Source organism: Phaethon aethereus (assembly GCF_964289735.1).
Source record: "Phaethon aethereus genome assembly, chromosome: Z".
In the NCBI taxonomy this organism is placed as follows: Eukaryota; Metazoa; Chordata; class Aves; order Phaethontiformes; family Phaethontidae; genus Phaethon; species Phaethon aethereus.
In genome coordinates this window covers 3,942,201-3,964,022 of record NC_138577.1, presented here as the reverse complement: position 1 = coordinate 3,964,022, position 21,822 = coordinate 3,942,201, and the positions used below count along the sequence as shown (strand labels likewise).

Here is a 21,822-nt window from a genome sequence, read left to right as displayed (position 1 = left end):
TAGGAGTTTCAAGAATTAGATGCTTAAATAGACAGCTGCTTTCTATTTACCATATAAATCAAGGATAAATCAAAGAAGAATCTAAATATTTGACTTCATTTAGCCCATTATGCAGCACAAACTGAGAAGGAAAAGAAAAAAGAAATATAGAAATCTCATCACCCAAATGCAAAGCTTAATCTTCATTATTAAGAGGAAAAACTCACTGACATTCGCAGAATTCCAGGCCTCCGCGTAACACCAGCTCTGCACAGCAGGTAGATGTAACTGGATTGGTGAGGAGCCAGGAAAAGTGTCAGCTCTGATGGGGAACTCTCCCAGTACCACCGGGCTTTGCTACTGCAGGCTTTATTTTTTATACAGATGTACGTATATCTATATATATTTGTGTATGTATATATATACACACGCACACAAATAGCTCACTGCATCCATATTCTTTACCTTTTTCCCTTTGGATTGCCAACATGAATTTATTTCTATACCTTAACTAACACAGAAACAGCAGATTTTGGATGGGGGTTAAAGGACGGCTCTTCATATAGTCACAGGAATACATTTGTAAATTGGAGAAGTCTAACACAACACTACATTGTTTCTATCACTGACAAAATTCCTCCGCCGTCAAAAGTGCTGGTTGTGTGACAGTCCTGTATATGAAATAATTGAAGATAGCAGCACTAAGTGGGATTATTTTTAGAATTTTTCCTAACACATCTTAGCTTCATCTGGATAGAACAATGCGTTTTTTAATAGACAATATTTAGAAGGTAAAAAAAAAAAAGTTAAACTGAAGTGAATTTTAGAATTTTTCCGATGTGGCTAGTAATCATCTTACCTACACTATTTTCTGTTAATATTACTCCATTAAAGCAACTGAAAGCTGTCGGTAAAATCCCCAAGGGCCGTAGAGGGAAGAACTCCCAGCAGACGGCAGTGTGGGGTGCTCCGAACCGTGACCCCTACCCTGGGTGCTGAGTGATTCTCAAAATGTGCCCCAAGGAGTTCTCATTTAACTACTAAGCCTTGACACCCACCATGAGTAAACAAGAGTTTGGGCTCCCACTGACATAAAATCCCTTGTCCCTGTGTTGCATTAAATGATGTTGAAATAAACTTAGAAACCAAATCAAAAGCTATGTATCCAAATATAGACTCAAGTGATGATGCACGCCAACCGACTTGAATCTGAAAGTATTCCTACATTTGACTTTTATTTGCCTCAATTTTTGCCTTAAGCAAATTTTGTCTCTTGCATCAGCAAGAGAGTTCTGAACCTCCGACATAAGCCTGCCAAAATTCAAATTTACTTGTGTTTTCTCCTCCTCCCCTCCCTTCCTAGAAATAGTTAAGGAGAACCTCTCGTTACCAGCTGTAGTGTAACAAGCATTGAAGTACTTGCAAATCATACACAATACCATGAAATCCTTAAAAAGCAACCGTTTGGGTAGATGGTAGCTCCCACAACAGGTCTGATGTGCTACTTTCCAAGGGAAGTTAGCATGCCCCCAGTTATGCTGTTAAGTATCTTAGATTTAACAAATTACATTAGGCTGGAATAAAATTACAAAGAAAATCATGGATATGTTTACTTAAGTAACTTGTCTTCATCTGAACTGAAAAAATCAAAATTCTCAATTATTTTATTACCAGTTTTCATGTTTGTTAAAGATTTTGGAAAATGTGCTTTCATTGAATGCAAGAAAGCAGTAAAAAAAAAAAACCTAGCTGGATTTTTCCCATTTCTTCAAGCCTGGAGATACTCATGGACAAAGACAACTTGACTAAGTGTGGTATTTCAAAACAGGTCATTGCTACTGTAAAAATAGTGCTTAACAATAAAGCTTATTAAACTACTAGTGAACGAAGTAGCATGAGAATTGGTCTAACCAAGGATTCTGTCTCCGAGGTGATGGTTTGATGACAGAGGGTTCTTCTCTCTTCCCCGCTGGCTTCTCCATCCCGTTCCTGAATCCCATCACATTGACTACAGTTTATCAGGAGAGGACCAGGAAACTGGTCCAGCCTTAATAAATTAAACAACTTGCTTATTTCTTTTTTAAAGCCTAGGAAACCTCAACAAGAGTAATATAAAAGTCAGTCGGGTCAGTTCCTTACGCTAGTTCACAGCAAAAGACCTGCGGCTTCGCTGGTACACCAGAGACCAGACGGTAGCCAGGAGCAGATACTCATAAAAAAGCCAGTAAGAAACACATTAAAGGAGAATCGCAGTATATTCTTACCACCATCAATAAGTGTCAGCCTAGGAACTGTATATTAGGTCAAAAACTTAATTGAGAGATGCTCATCTCGTCTCATCTCCATTTGCTCTCTTCGTGCGTACGGCACCCTGTGCCACAGCACCTCTCCGTCATATGATGTTCATGATGGACAGGGCTCAGTGCAAGAAAACTGATGCTGCCTTTTCCCTTCCATACCCTTCCTGGCCCTAAGAAGGAACAGACAGTATTTACCATAATTTGTTTTCTGAAATCCAATACTCACAAATGTGTAAAAAGGCCCAAGACAAGACCATAAGCAACGCGCAGAATAATTTTCTGTGTGATTTGACCCTTCTGACCTAGGCTCCATGCAAATTCAGTTTTGGATTACAAAACACAGTAAGAAAAAAAAAGTTTTACAACTTAAATGAATTAAGTAAACTAAAAAACAATTAAAATAATGAGAAATGAATTTTTAAAACACATGTTGGACTGATATGAATGAAACCTATGAAGAGAATAGCCTACCAAGCAATCCTTCTCCTCTCTAGACATAAACCTGGGCAGAGCGGGCAATCTCAGAATCATCCCTTTCTTCAGCTCCACGCTGGGATACAGCGGTAGAACGGGCTTCAGGACTTCAGACACTTAAGTTACCTTAGTTCCTAGATTCCTTGTTATTCTTAGAGACAACAAAACATGGGCTTTCAGAAGCAGAATATGCTGAAGTAAATGAAATTTGGCCTCAACTCTTATTTAGCCAGCTGCCTATGTTGCAGATTGAGCTGGAATATGAGCAGTTTGGAGGGAGAGGGGGGAAAAAAAAAAAAAAAAAAAAGAGGCATGCAAAACAGTATACGTTCTTTCAAAATACAGGCAATGAACTTCAGTGCTTTTACTCTCCCCTACAGCAATCTTTCCAACGGCTGTCCGCCTCGCCTCCCTCCCTACGTCATACCAACAATAAAAGGGCAGAACTTCGGTGAAGTAGCTGAGTCTCGGGCTGCGCTCCAGAGCGTTTCCTCAGCGCTGCTCCATAAACTGCATTTCTCCATCTGCAAGGGGATAACTCCGTACAGCGAGCACCTTGGCTCTTTCCTTAGCTGCAGTAGACAGTTCACATCCAGTAAGTTAAAAAGAAATCCAAAACCTCTAAAATAGATTTCAAGCATCAAATTCATACACACACCAAAATATATAAAAGTACATATACACCCACATATAGGCAAACATACGCCTACGCGTGTGCGCGCATATACATGTATTTATTTATACGTGCCCTTTTACAAACATACGTGTGTATCATGCTGTTTTCTTTCCTCTGAACAGCGGGGATGGCAGTTTGTCTAGGGAAGAAAATACAAGGGTCTCTTTTCATAAATCATCGAACGGTTCGGGTTGGAAGGGACCTTTCAAGGTCATCTAGTCCAACCCCCCTGCCGTGAGCAGGGACATCTGCAACTAAACATCAACATCCTCCTTCTGACCACAGGCCACGTACAACTGCAGTCCCCGCATTTTAACGTGAAAAATTTCAGCCCTACTCTCTAGGCATCTGAAGATGCTCGACAGTTATTTAACCAAGACCCCACAACGTCCGAGAGGTTAGTTTCAAAATACACAGCCGTTAGCAGCAACTCCAGCTTACGGAGCTCCTGTGCCCATAAACCCTGCCCAACCCCTCTGGGCTGCGATACTGCATGTTTCGCAGAACTATCTCATGGGATGGTACGGTGTTCCTCAGGTGTGAAAAGCCATCGCTCCCCACAAAGCGGCCTCCCTTCACCCCGGAAGCCAACGGAAGCACCCCGGCTCTCCAGGACGTCTCCGCAAAGAGCCGCGAGACCACAGGAGGAATTTGAACATGTAGCCGTGTAATCGCTTAAGCTTGAACCTGGCACGACACCGGGGTTAAGCCCTCTGAGAAACAGGGCCCCAAGAACCTTATCAATCACAACACTCAGAAATGCTCAATGCATCCAAAATCCTGCAGTCCTCACAGCTACGGAAGCCCCTACTCCATGAGTGAACCCCTGAGTAAGGGCCACCAAATCCTCTCCAGGGTATCTGAAGTCTTGGGTGCTTTCAGTTGCTCGTAGCCGTGCAGATGACCGCGCTTTATCCAGCTCGCGTAGCACCTTACCAGGCAAACAGAAGTGGGTTAAACTGCTCTTTAACCACAAATTAACTCGAGGGAGTTCTTGCTGAAATGTTTCAAGCTCCAAAAATGAAAGGTCAGCCAGCCACTTCTGGGAGAGAAACCAGAAGCCCTAAAGCCACAGGTGTTGTAAGGAGCTTCACAAGAATCAGGGCATAGTAAGACACCAGGAACACACAGGAAAAACCTGCAAGTGATTCCTTTGCTCTATAAACCCACGTGTCTCCGAGTAACAAAATGCCTCCAGTTTGTACGGTACGTGTCAGCAATAGTAACTGAAAGATGCAGGTTAAGAGATCTCGTAAGTTAAATCGAATTTAAGTCATTAAACTATTATATCAAATAATCTTTTTAGGTACTTTTATACTTAATGTTAGAGTAATAGGATAGTAAAGTATCAGACAGGCATGTCCTGGAACATGTATTAACACCGAAAATAAAACAGTTGTTACATTTGCATCCTCAAAAATCCAGAGCAACTGATAAATCAACTTTTTTTCTTTTTTCCACAGTATTGCAGCGAGAGTTCAAATGAGTACAAAGCAAAGATACTTCAGTAGTACAAAGATATTATTCAAGTCCTTGGAAGACGGCTCCTCCTTGTACCGAAAGCAGAGATTTTCCGACAAGCCGTGCAATTAAATTACAAAATTGTTGCCTACTTGCGGGTATTGGCTCAGTAAACTGAAGAGGACTGTATGCATCCACGTGTTCAGAACACACCAATTTGCCCCACGACTGCAGCACTCCCCCAAAAGCTCACTGGGAATTGTTTTCCATCATTTTTCGGCATTTTAACATACTATGGATGCCAAAGTCCCTCTCTCAAAAATAATGGTTTTAACTGTATGATTTAAATATCCTGAAATACAAATGGCTTGAGAATTGCAAGTTGACAGGGTAGAGTAAGTCTCTTAGCTATGAATAGTTGCGGTTTTGTTTTGCCATTTGTAAGTGTAATTTTTTTTTTTTAAAAGACATTTCAGACATGACATCATTTATACAGGTTCCTGTATTTTGGTGTCGGTGGTTGCTTAGCTGTCACACATTCTGATAAATCTTTGCAGATTTAGGGATGTACCACTTCTATTTTGAAGCACCTACTAAAGCATTAAGTTTGATACTCACATAATCAGGAAGCGGAGAGTCATTTGAGCCAAGGGAACCTCTTAAGGACTGCGTGGCTTGCTCCAGCACTTTGTTGTGTTTTTTAGACAACAAAGAAAATAAACTGGAAGGGGGGGAAAAAAGGAAAAAAAAAAAATTAAAATAACTTCACAATAATGTCCTGAAATAGTTACACTATCCAGTCAGAAGAGATGTTTTATTATATACAGAAACTTGAATAAACAGATTTTTAGAATGCAAGGCACAATAGTTACATAATTTATCTATTTATTTAACATCTGGGCTAAGCATCAGCAGAATTTGAATTAGAAATATTCTATACAATAAACGATGTGAAGAACATCATATGTTCCTAGTTAAATTCTTAACAGTCAAACTATAACAGAAGGAACAGTATACATGCAATTTTAGCTGATAACTGGGATGCGTTGGCTAGAACGCAATTTTTCAGTGCAGCACCTCATGCGATTTAATATAATATATCCTTAAGCATCTTGTATATTATTAATTTCAATAGCCTAATTGCTTAATGGAGGAAGAAACCAAGTACGTGACAGCAGCTTTGGGTATTTGGAGGCCAAGTTTTGCATTTTACTAGTAAATATTTTTTTCAAATTTATTTTAGCTTAAGCCAAGGAATAAAGCATTACCTCGCTTTATAAATAATCTGTGAAATCAGAGGTTCATATACAGAGGTAGAAATAAACATTTTTTTGGTACATTTTGGAAAAAAAAAAGGGATGGCAATGACACTCATAGAGACTGGTATAATCTAATATATAAGGAGACTATAACTTGACTGCAGAGGTGGAAGAGAGATGAGAAGGAAGCAGAAGCAGTGGATGAAGGCCATCAGCTAGCGCTCAGAAGCTTCAAGGAGTCAGATAGTTCTGTAAAGCCGCTCGATACCTCAAACATCGCTTTCGATTCACAGATACCCCACTTCCCCTCCTCCCCGCATTGGTACAGGTCATATGTTTTAAGGATTTCTGTATTTAAAAACATTCTTCTGTCTTCTTTTTGGAGCATTACAGGTCTCCTGTCAGGCTTTCCTAGGATCACCGCGTTGGTCCTTAGAGGGTAAAAAGGCTGCCTTGACAAATTAGCACCGACACAATTCACTAATGCCTGAGCACGCTGCTCTCGGAGTTGGTTACACTTGTTGATGGGACAAGGAGCAGTGGCAGACTTCTTGTTCACCAGATCATTTAGGAAATATTAAAGCCAGTTTAGCAATTAAAAAAATAAGTCAATACTACCTCAGTGTTATATTCTAGATAGTCTCTATTTCTTGGAGCTGGAGGACAGCTTCAGTGCTTGGAGGTTTGGGCTTGGAAAGCTTTTCTGCCTCAAGAAATGATGCTCAGCATTTGAAGATGTCCCTCTTAATTCTTTTTGTAAAATATATCATAGATATTGTATTCTTCACAGATGGCAGGAGTAGATTCCTCAGAGTATCAGAGTTTATCCCCTTGTTGCTAGTCAAGAGCCTCAGGAAAAGGCTTTTCCAACACTTACCACCACCACAAGGAGTTACGTTACACTTCTCAAGCTCAAATCTTAGCTCTCAAAAGCCAACTCAATAAATTCCACCATTTCCCAACACCTCTTCAGTTAGGTATTTCTTAGAACAGATTAACAGCTTTCTTTTAAGGACAACCTTCACCACACTCAAGGCATCTAATTAATCCATGTGAGAGCCCTTGAGTAGGCTGTACCATCTTCAAGGTTCAGCAGAGCCTGCCATCACAAGGAACAGTCTTGAGGCGGCACAGCCGAAACCTGGGTGGGTCCCGCGGCTGCCTGACTCCCAGTCCCACCAGAACACTATCACTGAGGTGGTGATAACTGCAACTGGACTGACAGGGCAAGAACCTCAGATGTGATTACAAGACCTCCGTGGTGGTTACAAGGGTTATCAGGATAACGTCATATATTTGACGTCATGAAAACTGGAATCTTATTTTTTCCTTCGTGCTATCCAACAGAACCTCAACAAGACATGTCATTCCAGGGACCAAATGCCAACATCCCACTAATTCACAGCTATTAGTTAAAACCACTAGAACATTCCCTGTTGAAAAGGGAAGAAATAACAGAGAAATAAGATATATTAGTAGGCTTTACACCTTTCCCCCCTCCCATAATCTGCTATTGTGTTCACAGACTGAAATTTTTGTTCAAATCAAAATTTGGATGCGCAAACTGGTCCTTGGTCTGAAACAGCAGCACTACTTTTTGAATCACTGGTATTTTTGAAGGCTTAGATTTCAGAGATACTGTCATCAGCACCATCTAGTGCTGTAGAGACAGAATAATCGGTTAAAACCAACCTGGAGATGCTTATGGTGAGCGGTACAGCAAGGAGAGGTTAAATCCGGTGTCTGCTATCAGCAGATCGAGATAATTTCACAAAGGGGAAGAATTTGTAATAAAAGTATTTCCAGCAAGTGGATTCTTCTCCATAATACATACAGCATTTTGGCTATAAAGGAAATTTAAGTATAAACAAAGAAGTGGGATCAGGCTTTTCAAAAGTGCATATATTCAATACATGTGAAGAGGAAAATGCACATACACTGGTCTTCTGCGTGGAATTGGAAGAGCGAAAGGCAATTTTATTTTCTCTGGCAGAAATGTAGAGAACTGGGGAAAAAAAGGAGAAAGGAAAAGGACGGAATACTATTTCTTTATATCCTATTTTTGCTTCCTTAAATATTTTCCTTTTTTTTTTTTTTTAATTAAATATAACGTAACTAAACTAGAGTGCTTGTTTATGGCAAAAACAAGCTCTTGGTGGCTGACTTCTATTTCCAAAGCAGCAGTGAGGGGGTCAGCTCTATTATCCGTTGTCTTTGGCACCGGGGCTTCCCCTTGCAAAGTTTTGCTTTCCTACCACAGCTCATCACCTTCGCACCTGTGCTGAGACACTTCTTCGTGGGACCACTGCCCAGAACACCAATATTCAGGTTAAAAAAACTCCACACAATTCTCTTCTTCATAAATTGCTTATCCTTCTCAAAGAACCATCCCTTGGAGGAGCATGAGGGCAGGGACACGTAGGCAGGAATTTTTCATACTAAGAATAAAAACACACAGAACTGCACGCAGAGCAAGCTAAAAGAACTCCACAGAAACACTACAACTAAACAGCAAAAATTAAGGCCAGATATTGTGATTGACTGATGAATTTGGAGCTCCAAAAGCATTAGCGTTGCCTCCCCAAATGGTGTAAAACCACCAAGCAATTCACTTCTTATGCTCCTATCTCTACCTCTGGAACCCACCTTGATAAATATCAATTTCATTAAGTATGAGAACAGATTTAGTTACAATTCTCAAAAGGCATTTGCATGAAACTTAGCTCATAAATATCTTTCATCATTGACAGGCGTTGCCTTCGAAAGGAGACGCTTGATTTTGCGGCAGTCACCTCTTCAGTGTCTGTAAGGTTTTGGGCTTTATTTTTATTTTTAAGTCATGCATAATGCAATTCTAAAAGGGCAGTAACGTTTTAGAACAAAATTGTTCCTCTCCCCACAACAAAGTACAAGAGACAAGTGCCAATTTATGCAGAGGTGGAAATTTAAGACCATCTCCCAAATTTCCCTCACATGTCTTAGTCACACTTCTATTTTTGCCCCACTAAAAATCAAGCTGAGATCAAATTGAAAAATATATATACTAAGTGGTCACAGAGGGCAACCTGCACAGGTTGACAAGAATATGGATTTTTCTACCAGAATACTTTTCCTTTTTCTTCCATTCTTCTCCATCGACTGTCAGACAGGCTATGGAGCTCAACAGCCCTTTCATCTCACTCATTATGGACATTTTAGAATAGTAACAAATTATGTTCAGAACAAAGAAAACGTCTTGGTACCTCAACCCATCTCTCACTCACGGAAGTACTTCTGGACCAATGTTTAGCAAGCAAAATAATGGGTTGGAATAATAGCAAGATGAAACAACAGCTGATCTCTATTACAGATCATCACATCACACCAGGGATGAGCTCAAGCAACGAGGAAGACTCAAGGCTGAACAACAACCTCAAGGTCTTGTGTTTCTGATTTTTAGGAATTACGAAAGCATTGGTTTCTTAACTCCCTCTACACAGATTAAGTTTTTAATTCAACACATGGCTGAACTTCGATCAATAAAGAAACGATTACAGACTAAACAGTAATGGTTGCCTAAATGCAAGTGATCTGATTATGTGTTATTTGCACGCACAATAAAATTCAAACCAGTAATATATGAACTTAATGCTTTCAAAAACCAATCCTACAAAACCTGTGGATCAAAAAAAAAAAAAAAGCAAGCCAGTAATGGGAATTCAGTTAACAACTTTCTTCTTGGTCCACCAAAAAATCACAAGCCAACACCCATGAAAAGTGAGTTGCAAGTCCTGCAGAAAGTCTGATTTACAGCAGATTGAATCAGTTTATAAAGTATACTTCTCATATACAAAAAATGAATGGATAAAATGGCACTGTTATAACCAAAAAATTAGAATAAAATATAAGGGAATTAAAATTAGAAGTTGAAAGTAAATCCACAATTAGAATTTGCCAAAAACTGAAGCTTTCTGAAAGCTTTGGACAATGAGAAGGAAAGGTACCCGTGTACTTTATTTTAAGAAAGTAAATAGGATGACCCCAGATAATGACATACCAGTTAATCCTAAGCGTAACCACGGAACAGCTACTGCGAGACTCAGAGGAGGATATCGCTGGCATAAAACCCCCAGACCTTTTCAAGCACTCAATCGTGTTTTTCAATGAGACTAGAAATAAAATAAAGCATGACAGTCCCCCTGTTGTAACAGGCTCCTGCATGTCACTTATATGACTTTGTTGCACATGGGATTTTTCAGTAAGAAACTCGAATGCTAAAGAGCAACATGGCACACGTAATACGAACGGAAAATCAGACATCTGACCAGTTTGAAAAATCTTCAGATTTGAATCTTGAAATAAGTTTTCTTAATAGGGCCAAACAGAAACATCTTCTTGGCCCTCCTAAATGCCGATAGCTATTTAACACTTGCTAAAGCTACCTAAATTCTTTCAGTGATATACAGATGGTATAAAAGATGATGCGTATCATTGATAGAACATCAACGATCAAGGAATATTATGATTAAACTTTGCAAATGGCACATTCACTACAGGGTTGTCAAATAAGGAGGAAAAAGGCATTTTTATTAAATTTTTCTTTACCTTTCAAGAAGCTGGACACAAAATAAACTTGCTGTGATGTAACACAGCCAAACTCAAAGGCATAAATTTAGCAGCAAAGAACCCAACCTGCTCCCTAAGTGTGAAGGATCTCATGCTGGGAGCTGCAACCGACAAACAGCTGCCCATAACGCAATAAAGCTGCTGAAACCTCTCCACGAAATGTTCAAGAAATTCAATATTTAATGGAGTTGAGAAAAGAGAAAGGGTGATTTGACCAAAATGCAAAAATATGCACATGGAGAAAAGTTTGTTAACAGAGGATACTTCAAGCTATCAGAAGAAAAAAACCCCACCAAAACAAGTTTTAGTAAAGCAAAAACTAAAGTACCACTTGCATGGGCACAGCTCTCTTACAGAGGTGGCAGAAACGAGGCATGAGGTGCAAGAAATTCCCATTTACACTGTCAGGGCTCCCCTGAGGGGAAGCCCGGTGCCTCTACTACACACTGGGAGCAGGAGGAGGTTGCACTTCGAACGCAAACTCAAAGCCGGTTCATCAGTGTTGCACCATCACCCTCGTGCTCCGGCAGTCCCCCTCCACTGGGTCCCAGAAGCTCTGCAAGCCACCAACAGTGGGCAGCAAAGCCGGACTGGGATTCCTCCTAAACCGCATCCAGGTTTTATACAAAAGACTAATGGGGAATCACAGAAAGCCTGCACCTCGGCTGAGCACGGACATGGGAATGAGAGACAGACAGACATGGTCCTGGGGTCAGCCCTCGGCTCCTGGAGTCTCCCCTGGCACAGGGGCACAGCGGGGCTCCCACGGGGAGGGCAGTTAACGGTTTGGGACAGCGACGGAAGTCTTTAAACCAAGACTGGATGATTTCCTGAAAGCTACGTTATAGTTCAACCATAGAAGTTTCAGCCCAGAAGGAATTCATTGCATCTTTGGTCTGTTTTATGTTAAGAGGTCCGACTATACGAGCAAAGTGGCCTCTGCTGGAGCTATATGCCTTTAGGTTATGGTCCGCACACTGCATCAAGGGAGATGCAAGGAACACTGCTGTATAACTTCCATACGTTGTCATTTCTTTTTTTTTTTTTCCATGCTACATAATCTGATGAAAGATGCAGACAACAAATCCTCTTGGGAGACAACTTAATTCACCGTATTTGTGGGTTTTGTTGCATTAGAAAAGAATCTGGCAACGGTAAAACTGGCAAAGGTATCTCCAGAATGAAATTCTGGCATTAGCATGCTGGCGTATCAGCACGTTACAGGCAAGAAGAGTAACGCGCCTGTCACTTGTGCCATCTTTTGTAATTAACAGGGGATTGGTTCAATAAAATATGCAATTTCATAAACCTTGAGGAAAATTTGAAGCGGTTTAGGTGTGTATTCAGACAGAGGGGAAGTGACACTTGCTTGGCATACGGACAGGAACATTTATGTCAGAGATTACTCCGTTGATGGCGCAGGGTCACAACATGCCAGAATTCCCACGGCTCAGAAACATCAGATCTCTACGTAAACCAAAACTAGGGAAGGTTTGAAAGACACACCGTGACAAAGGTGTGTTCCAGATGCAACATTTTAGACATTCTGGAAAGAAATAATCTGGTCTAAAAACAAAAAGAGGAAAAAAAAAAAAGCTACAACTTTGGGTGAGGAAGAAGTGAACAACCTTTGAAACTGAAAAACCAAGAGTCAGAGTCAAACAGCAGATTAGCAGAAGAAGGTCAGATGGAGAAATATGACCAAGAAAAGGAATATGGAATGAACTTCTCCCAATCTAAATCACTAGTGAGCTTCTCAAGGAGAAAAATTGTCAATTATCTGAATCTTTAAAAATATTCTATATGCACTGAGTACAGAATTACTTGAGGGCTAAAGCGCTGCTCAGCATAATTCATTTGAAACTTGGAAATTCAAACATTCTTAATCTTTTCTCCTCGCTCCCCTAGTTCAGAAGTATACTGCAAATAAACTGAACAGCACACAAATACAAAACACTATCTGGTGATGGAAAAACACAGTTGTGCGGATCAAAAACTTGATGATGCATGTTCTCAAACAATTCAGCAACACTCCGTGCTGTTCCTTCTCTCTGCTCTCATATACATGCCAAATGTACTATTGTTCTCAATTTTAAAGAATTAAATATAAGCCCTAAACACCAAAACCATGTTATACAAATACTCCTTCAACAATAGGATTTTACAATGCCCGTGTGAACACCACAAACACATTAGGAAAAAAAACCATCCTTTATACAGGAAGCTCTAAAAATATCTTCCTTTTGAAACCTGACGTCGGAAAGTTAAAACCATACCTTAATTCCTGTACATGTAAGGAACGCCGCTTGGTTTTGACCTATATGTAACGGATTACAGCAAAAAAAGAGTGCTATGGCACAAGAACTCTACACATATACTGGATAAGATGCCTGCACAGACACTGCCAAGCAGAGGACCTGAATCGCTCATCTGCTCGAAAAACGGTTCATGTATGGTCATACGAGAGGTCACACCAAAACAAACGCACCGTGCCGTTTCATACGAAATATAATCAATGCGTTGTCCTATAGTCCCGTATGGGGGGACTGGTTGCCAGCAAGTGCAGCAGGGGCAGTCGAGCAGCCTTTCTGTGGCCGACGGAGAAGTGCTCTGTAAGCACGTAAGGAACCAGGCCCCGGGAGAAATCCATTTAACATGAGTAAGTGCAGAAAAATCACTAAGTACCCAAATGCCCATGTCTACTGAAGAGCCCTTGAGGCATTCCACATGTGAATTATCCAAGCTGTAACGGCACAGAAATAGAAATAATGCAAGAGAATAGCCATGGAGGACTCCAAGGGCTATGCAGGGCAGTTGACTCCATGGAGGGACGCTGCTCTTACTGGAGCCCAACTCTAACGCCTGGGAGACATTTGGAATCCAGGAAAGAGAAGCTAAGCAATTAAGATATCAAATTGCTAAGCAGAAAATAAGAATGTACTTGATAGCTATCTAATCTTGTAAAGAGAAGTGTGACATGAACTTTTGCTGAGTAAAGCTTTGCTATATTCAATATTAGGTTCACCTGGCTTGTGGAGATGATGTGAAACCAAGACTCAGGGTGCGCAATCTCCGCAAAGGTCACGTATGCAAATGAAACGGTTTGTATGGGCGCTACCAACGGACTTATCCATCAGCGTGTTTAAAGGATCAGGGAATGAAAAGGGCTTTTCCCAGGTAGCAAAAGGTCCACGTGAGGCTGCTATTGCCACATTCTGACACCGCTGGTTGGTGATCAGGCTTTTTTTGACTTTTCTCGTCTAGCGCCTTCTCAAAAATCTAAGAGCATCCCCTTGAAAACTGGCTGTGCGCCTCTGCTGCCTGCTGTGTCAGGGCAAATCCCAAAGCACCGCAAATGATTTTAATGCAACCTGGGTAAACAAATTATTTGTATCCCATCTTCCTGTTAAACAGCAAGCATTAGAGACCATTCTTTTAATTCTAAAGTCCTAAACTTGGTCATAATAAATGAAGTACTTCAAGATACCTTTAGTTCACTACAAAAGCTTCTCATTAATTTTAAAGAGTATCCTTTTATCTGCCACTGCTTACACATGAACAGAGATCTATAATTCATGTGCCATAAAGACATTGCAAATTCTGTCTCCTAAAGAAAATTTCTTATTAATAAGTAGAAGAACATTCAGTCGCCATACACTTGTGGCAACAGTCTATAAGCAAATTCAGAAGCAACTTAGAACAATTAATGGAGGATTTTCATAACAAACAGGATTTCCTGCTAAAATGGAATCAAAAAGACAAAGAGACTAGAAAAAACAAGGAAGCAAGGAATTTGATGTGGTGAGACAAAAGTAAATATTTACAAAAGTAAGCCGAGAGTTTAATTTGCGGAGAGCGGGAAATGTATTTTTCAACCGAAGGCATAAATTGTTAGGCAGCTCATGGCCACCTTCCAACGACTGTTGGGAAACCGATGCTCCTATCGCTAGAGGAGTAAAAGGAACAGAAAGCAGCAAATTCCTTCCCCCGTATCTTGGTACAGATAATCTCATTCTCCTCTTGTCTGGCATGCCAAATACCGTCCTTGTAATTCCACTTAAAGGACAGAGTCAGGCAAAGAGGAGGAGCACTACCTAGAAACATCATCTTCCTAACTCCACGTCACATTAAGGTATAAACTCAATAACCAGACTGCGCTCCACTACAGATGTAACCCCCCCGCGAATCTGCGGTATTTTTCACTGAGAGAGTGGCAAGAGGCAAACTAAATTCAGGAAGGCTTAAAGCTTTGGCGGGAAATGTATGCTGTCCAGGATAAACAGAAAACACATTTGTAAAGCTCAGACTAATTACAAGGTTTATTTTGAGCTAAATATTCCTGAATCTGCTTTAGGTGTCTCAAAGCATGAATGTAATTCCTTCCAATGCTCCCTGTGTTTGTCCTGTTAATATTTTATAAGAATATTGAATGGGCAATAGGGTCCACAATATTTCTATTTCATCCACTTGCTCTTAATTCAATAGGCTAAGTGTTTCATAGCTGCTGAGAGAAGACATTTGTCTTGAATTAGGACAAAACTCTGTGGGTGAGAATCAGAGGAAATTGCTGAAGAAAGCAGCCTGAGCAAAACTCCCACCCGAAAATCCTAAGACAGACTCTGAACAATGAAACAACAAGAAGAAAATTAAAAAGACATCAACGCCATGCAACCTAAGGTCCAAATCCTTATCCTTTGAGCAGCTTTTATTTGGCATGGCTTTGCTCAAATGCACTGGGTGTGTGTGTACGTATGTATTTATATGTATTTGGGTCCTTGCTACACGTACAAAGAAAATTGCTGTGCCTCTCTACTCACTCTCCCAAGGAAAGAATCTGGATCCACATTAGGAGTTAACAGACTCATGCCATACGCAGATGATCACAGGGTATGTGCGTTGCTAACAGCCCTCTTTAGGCTAAGACTTAAGCAAAAGACTAATCTTGAACTGTGCTTCTGTCACCGAGAGTCCTCACCGCTGGCACTGCACATCACCCGCACCCCGTCCTTACAGCAGCCCCGCGCGGTGCGGGCTCGGCTTTCCCGTGCCCTGACATGGTTAAAATGAATCGTTCATTGCATTCTCCGTTGAATCCTGGAAATAGTATCACGGCTTTGTCCTAACTTCATGAAACTGAGTTTCAGTATTGAAGCAGTAGAACAAGAAACAAGCTGCCAGGAGGACACGTTATCGTGCTGTAGGCAGATAATACTGGTTTTTCTCTTTGGTTTTGTGTTAAGCCTTCATTTCCTTTCTCCCCCCTTTCTTCTTCTTCAAAGCCCTGTCTAAAAGGTCTCTTTGCCATCCTTGCTCCACAGGAATAAGTTTTATTGTTTTTCTCATCCATTGACCTTCTCTTCGGTCAGGTGTCCCTCCCGATCACGTCCTCCTGCCTCCATGGTGGTCCCAGCAGTATGCCACTAATGGTCATGGAAAGCATCTACATGCCTCTCCCTAATCACTATGGTTAGTTTAATTACCCTATCGACATAAAACCTCTCAAATTTTGAATTGGAAGCATTTTTTTTTGAGGAAATAAAGAAAATCAATTGTACCTATCAGGACTCTACACAGAAATGAGCAAAAATTCAAACCAGACATAAGTCTCACCACTAAGATGTGCTCCCAAACAACCTTTGATGCAAAAAGTGTCTCTTGCATAACAATGAGGTTATTTCTAGGCTTCTAAAACCCCATAAGGAAAGAAAATTTGAAAGATCAGGCATTTGTATCTGTAGATAACTTCCATAACTGTTCATAATATTTTTTCAAATCCAAATCCATAATTATTTTGTATTTTCTTTGTGAAGAAGAACCACTGAGAAACTGTTATGAGTACCATGGGATCTAAAAATATCACTAATTAAGGAAATTAATATTTTTTTGTCTTCCAGACAGAGTTTAGATGGTATGTGTTCAGTGTGCCCTGAGGCCACACAGGGACTAAAAATGATGTAAAAAAACCCCAAAGCAGTGAATAATAACTACGTTCAGAACAAAAAACAATACATAATCACTTAATTAAATATTCTGGTTTTGTTTTTGAAACAAAGATGCTGAATTAGATCTTCACAGACAACCGTAATCTATTATTTCCTAAACTTCAAGCAAAATTTCAATGTTGATCAAGGCAAATTTTTTTAATGCAATTAAGTGCGTAAAACATAATATATCGACTTAGGTGTATTACAACCTTCTTCAGCAGAGTACCTCCACGCAGAGTACCTCCACCCATTTTGTTTAGTGATTTTTGGCTCTAAAAATCTAGTTTTAACGGTATTTCCAGGCATGAAAAAAAGAAATAGTTTGAGCTGCCTACTGAAAAGCTAATGTCAGAGCAGCCGTTTGTTCATTCCTCTACAATTTCACCAGGCAGTTATTCAGAAGGATGTTCCTTCTCGATACACAAACTGCAAGTCCCCAGGCGCGTCTATTCAAACCAGCAAATACAGAATTTCTAGGCAATTTTCAGATTTTACTTACGCATTCCTTTCTGAATAAATCATGTTGGATATGAAATACATTGAAAGGAACAGAGAATAGAACTTTCTGTTAAAAGTGTTTATAATGAACTCAAAATTCACGCTACAAGATTTAGTGTAACTTAAATGTATGCACATACGTACAGATACACACAACTTCCTCCAAGAGAGATATTTGTTGGAAATATTACTTCTGTCTGAAAATAACACTGATATGCAGGTATACATACTTTGCTTAAAAATTTTCACGTGAAGTTACTACTACTTGGAAAAAAAAAAAAAAAGAAAAAAGCAGGATAATGTCAAATATATTAAATACTTTTCAACACCAAGACCAAGATTAATCTCTATTACTAAACAGTTCCTGTCACAGCATAACAACACTGTACTTTAAAAATAAATATCACAAGTAAAAATTGTCTACTTCCTTCATTGTTATGTCAACATCAATCCCTTTTGTTGAATTTCTGTGCATTTCTGTACCTAGATATAAACCTGCAAAATGTAGCCAGTCATAAATAAACCTCTTTCCAAAGGAAAATTCATGTCAAAATAGATAGAAAATAAAAACCAGTTTTTTTCATCCTGAAAAGTATCTGCGTCATCGAAAGAAAACGCGTTCATCAAGAACACTGAATTTTTTTTAAGTGATGTTAATACCCAGTCAGAATCCACCAGCAGCGGATGCTGAACAAAACAAGGGATTAACGAAGTTCAATTCACTACTGAATTCAATTCAGAATTCAATGAAGAGTTCAATTCGCTACGGAAAAAGCTACAATTAACGATCCACACGGAGGTTAATTTGGCTTTAGGAAGCCCCAGCCTGCCTTGCCCAGCTCAGTACCAGTGCTGCACCAACGTCCTGGGAAGCCAGCCCATGGCATTTTCTTAATTCCTGTTGTTCTACTTTTTTCTTTATTTCTTGATCTCTTTCTTCTTAGTAGCTAGAGCCCCTCAACTGCACCCATGCCCATTCCTACGTATGTGTTAGAAATAACTACAGGGCTTTCCACCTGCTTCGTTCTCCGTGCATCTTTACTATGAACAGCAAAGCTGACCTTCCTAACACCGCACCCTAAATTTGGAGAGTTCAGCGATTTTCTCCCCCTTGTTCTACAGCTCTTAAAGAAAAACCACCTGTGCAAATATAGAGCAAGAACCAGTATCGGTTACAAATGCAACGCCCGAGTACGGCATACATGTATCAAGAACATAACGTGGTCTTCAGCATCTATAGAACATAATTTTAGAAATGTATTAGAGACTGTTTGAAATGCTCTAAACTACTCATCATTGCAGGAAGATGACAGTTTTGGAACAGATCATCTGGAAGCCTTTAAGGAAAGAAAAATGTTTGGAGTACTGAATTCACCCAGCTTTTGTCTCCATCACCAGTACTGCTCTCAGAAAGGAGAAATGCGTGCGATCAAAATGACCACGGCTCACAGCAGGAAAAGGCTTGTCAGCATCCTGAAGGAGCTCCGTCTTTGATGGTCCCTTCATCTTTTATAAAAATACTTCCCATATTTAGCAAAAAAAGCACGTCTTACCCATATTTCACAATCCAACCTTCAGAGAGTGAAAATGTAATCATGTTTTTTCACTGTAGTCTGCTTGTCAGGGTTTTTAATTTTCTTCTTCAGTTAAGAAAGGTGTTACAGACATTACTGGGAAGATTCAGAAACGTTACATGGGCACAAAGATCCCTTATGCAAGAGAAACCAGATTTTATTTTAGGTAACGCTCCGAAGTTATTGTTTGTTACTTTTTCACTAGGAAAAAGGTCATTATTTCCCCCCCACACACTGTCATCCGAAATTACCTTATTCACTACCGAACTTGTCATTCTAGAGAGAGGTTATTTTATTGCCTTCAAACACACTCAAGTCTCAGGATTGGTGGGAAAACTGATACAGATTTGATTTAAGGATTCATTTCAGCATACTTGCAGTTGTGCAATATTTTTCCATCTTAAAAACCAACATGATATATTATTTTTTTTAAGTCCCAGTCCCTCAAGTTGCACAATAATTAGATTTACATTGTCTTCAATTTATTTGGAAATTAACCTCATTCCCACAGAGAAAAGAGGTTGTGCTTTTGCGCTTTACCTCCCACTCAGTTTTATACATCTTATTCCCCTGTGTAATTCTCTCTGCCTCTATCAATTCAAAAATCCTCCCAAATTCTAAAAAAATGCCCTTCCCAAAATGTACTTTTGAAAAGACAAAATTCTGTGTTATGTTCCAGGTCGTTCTGTGTTTTTCCCACAGCAAAGAAAACACTTCCAAGAACAGAATTAGCACGATGATCATAGAACCACAGAATCATTAAGGTTGGAAAAGACCTTTAAGATCATCAAGTCCAACCATCAACCCAACACCACCATGCCCACTAAACCATGTCCCCAAGTGCCATGTCCACACATTTTTTGAACACTTCCAGTGATGGTGACTCCACCACCTCCCTGGGCAGCCTGTTCCAGTGCTTGACCACTCTCTCCATAAAGGAATTTTTCCTAATAATGATAAAGCAAACACTATCAGTTTTCTATTTGATACAATACAGAAAGCAAGTACAACCCTCATGGGTCGGGATGTTAATTCCCCTCCACCTTGGGTTGGAGTTGGAACCAAACACAAACATATTACAATGGGATATAAAGACAGATATTCGGAAGAGACACAACTTGGCTTTCTAGGCACATACAAATACCCTTCTGAATTTAAATTTGCCCAGGTGACAACCAAAGGTGTGCAAAAATAAGTTTTCACAACCCTGCTGGTGTAATCTGGATTAATCTGAGGCCAAAAGTACTCCAGATACTAAAGCAATTTGTAAATATACAAGTAGTATAATGGCGCTCAGAAGAAAAATCAAGATAATCATAGTATTTTCAAATTGAGCCACGTTGTGACAAGCTGATGAAGTAGAGGCTCAATAAGCGGACAGTGAGATGGACAGAAAACTGGCTGAATGGACGGGCTCAGAGAGCTACGGTCAGCAGCACAAAGTCCAGCTGGAGGCCAGTCAGGAGTGGTGTACCCCACGTGTTGATTCTGGGGCCAACGCTCTTTAACATCTTCATTAATGACCCGGCTGGTGGGGCAGAGTACAGCCTCAGCAGGTCTGCAGGTTGATACAGAACTGGGAAGAGCGGTTGATGCACCAGATGGATGCACTGCTACTGAGCAGGACCTGGACAGGCTGGAGAAACAGGCCAGCAGAAACCTCATGAAGATCAACAAAGGGAAATATCAGATCCTGCACGTTGAGGGCCGACCAACAGGACTTAGGAGTCCTGGTGGACACCAGGTTGAACGTATGCCAGCAATGCACCCTCACGGCAAAGAAAGCCAACAGCACCACGGGGGCGTTGGGCAGAGCGTTGCCAACTCGTCGAGGGAGGTGAACCTTCCTCTCTGCTTGGCACTGGGGAAGCCTTATCTGGAGTGCTGGGCTCCCCAGATACACGCACATACTGGGGCGAGTCCAGCAAAGAGCCACAAAGGTGGTTAAGTGACTGAAGCGTCTGACATGCAAAGATAGGCTAAGAGACCTCGGACTGATTAGCTTTGAGAAGTCTCGAGGGGACTTATATCGTACCAATATCTGAGAGGAGGGTGTAACGATGATGAAGCCAGACTCAGTGGTGGCCAGAGAAAGGACAAGAGGAAATGGGCACAAATTGAAATACAGGAAATTGCATTTAAACATCAGGAAAAAGAAAAAGTTACCCAGAGAGTTTGTGGAGTCACCATCCTTAAGAGATATTAAAAATCAAGTGGACGCAGACTGGGCAACCGGCTGTACAATCTCCAGAGCTCCCTTCCCACCTCAGCCATTTGGTGACTCCCTGAAGTCACCATAAGCATGGCTAAACATTTATTAAAGCCAGAAAATAAAACAAAATGCAAGGAATACTGCCTGCTGGAAACTAACAGCAAATCAATGTAGAAACTTCATCAAAGCCACAACTGCACTACAAAGCACTGTGGGAAATACAGGAAATACATTTTAGGGTAAAATCCTGCAGTAGCAAGAGGATGGCTTGGTGATTAATGAGAAGAATGCAGCAACAGAAAGATCTGATTTGATTTTTAAATTCTGCTGGTTGAACACCACATTGAAAGCAAGCAATTGCATCTTCTCATGCTGTGGAGAAACATAAAATATGTATGTTGAATTCTCTTAAAACTATTCTGCAAAACTGAGGAGTGGTCACAGCAGAGTTGACCGTGGAACTCTAATTTAAGAAAGCACAACTCTTCGTAGGACTGTGCACTACCAAACACATACCAAGAGCTTTAGTGGTGTCTAACAGGCAGTGGGGGTAGAGGTCCGCCTTCAGTGGGATAGAGATTCTTCTGAGGCTCACTTCTCAGAGGAAGACCACTAAGCTGGACTGCACTTCAATCTGTGCAAGCTTACAAAATGCAAGAGTTGAATTTTCACCAACTGGAAGTCAAAAAAACCCGATTACACTGTTCCTGACACTAAAACTGTCCTGATGGGTCACTTCCCTTAGAGGTACCTTACTTTATCCTACGTACAAAATTGGATTTCCCTCATTTCACAAAAGT

The 21,822-nt window shown here is 40.5% G+C and overlaps 1 protein-coding gene across 2 annotated transcripts in view; it reads right to left on the bottom strand.

Annotated features, from left to right (window-relative positions):
* The window catches only part of LOC309415756 (dymeclin), a gene marked incomplete at its 3' end in the record, with an annotated part of 207,666 nt that overhangs the window by 57,799 nt on the left and 128,045 nt on the right, over positions 1-21,822 (bottom strand). For both annotated transcript variants that reach the window (XM_082013362.1, XM_082013363.1), the window contains one exon: positions 5,509-5,611. In XM_082013362.1, coding sequence (XP_081869488.1) covers positions 5,509-5,611 — 103 coding nt within the window. The remainder of the gene's footprint in view (positions 1-5,508; positions 5,612-21,822) is intronic.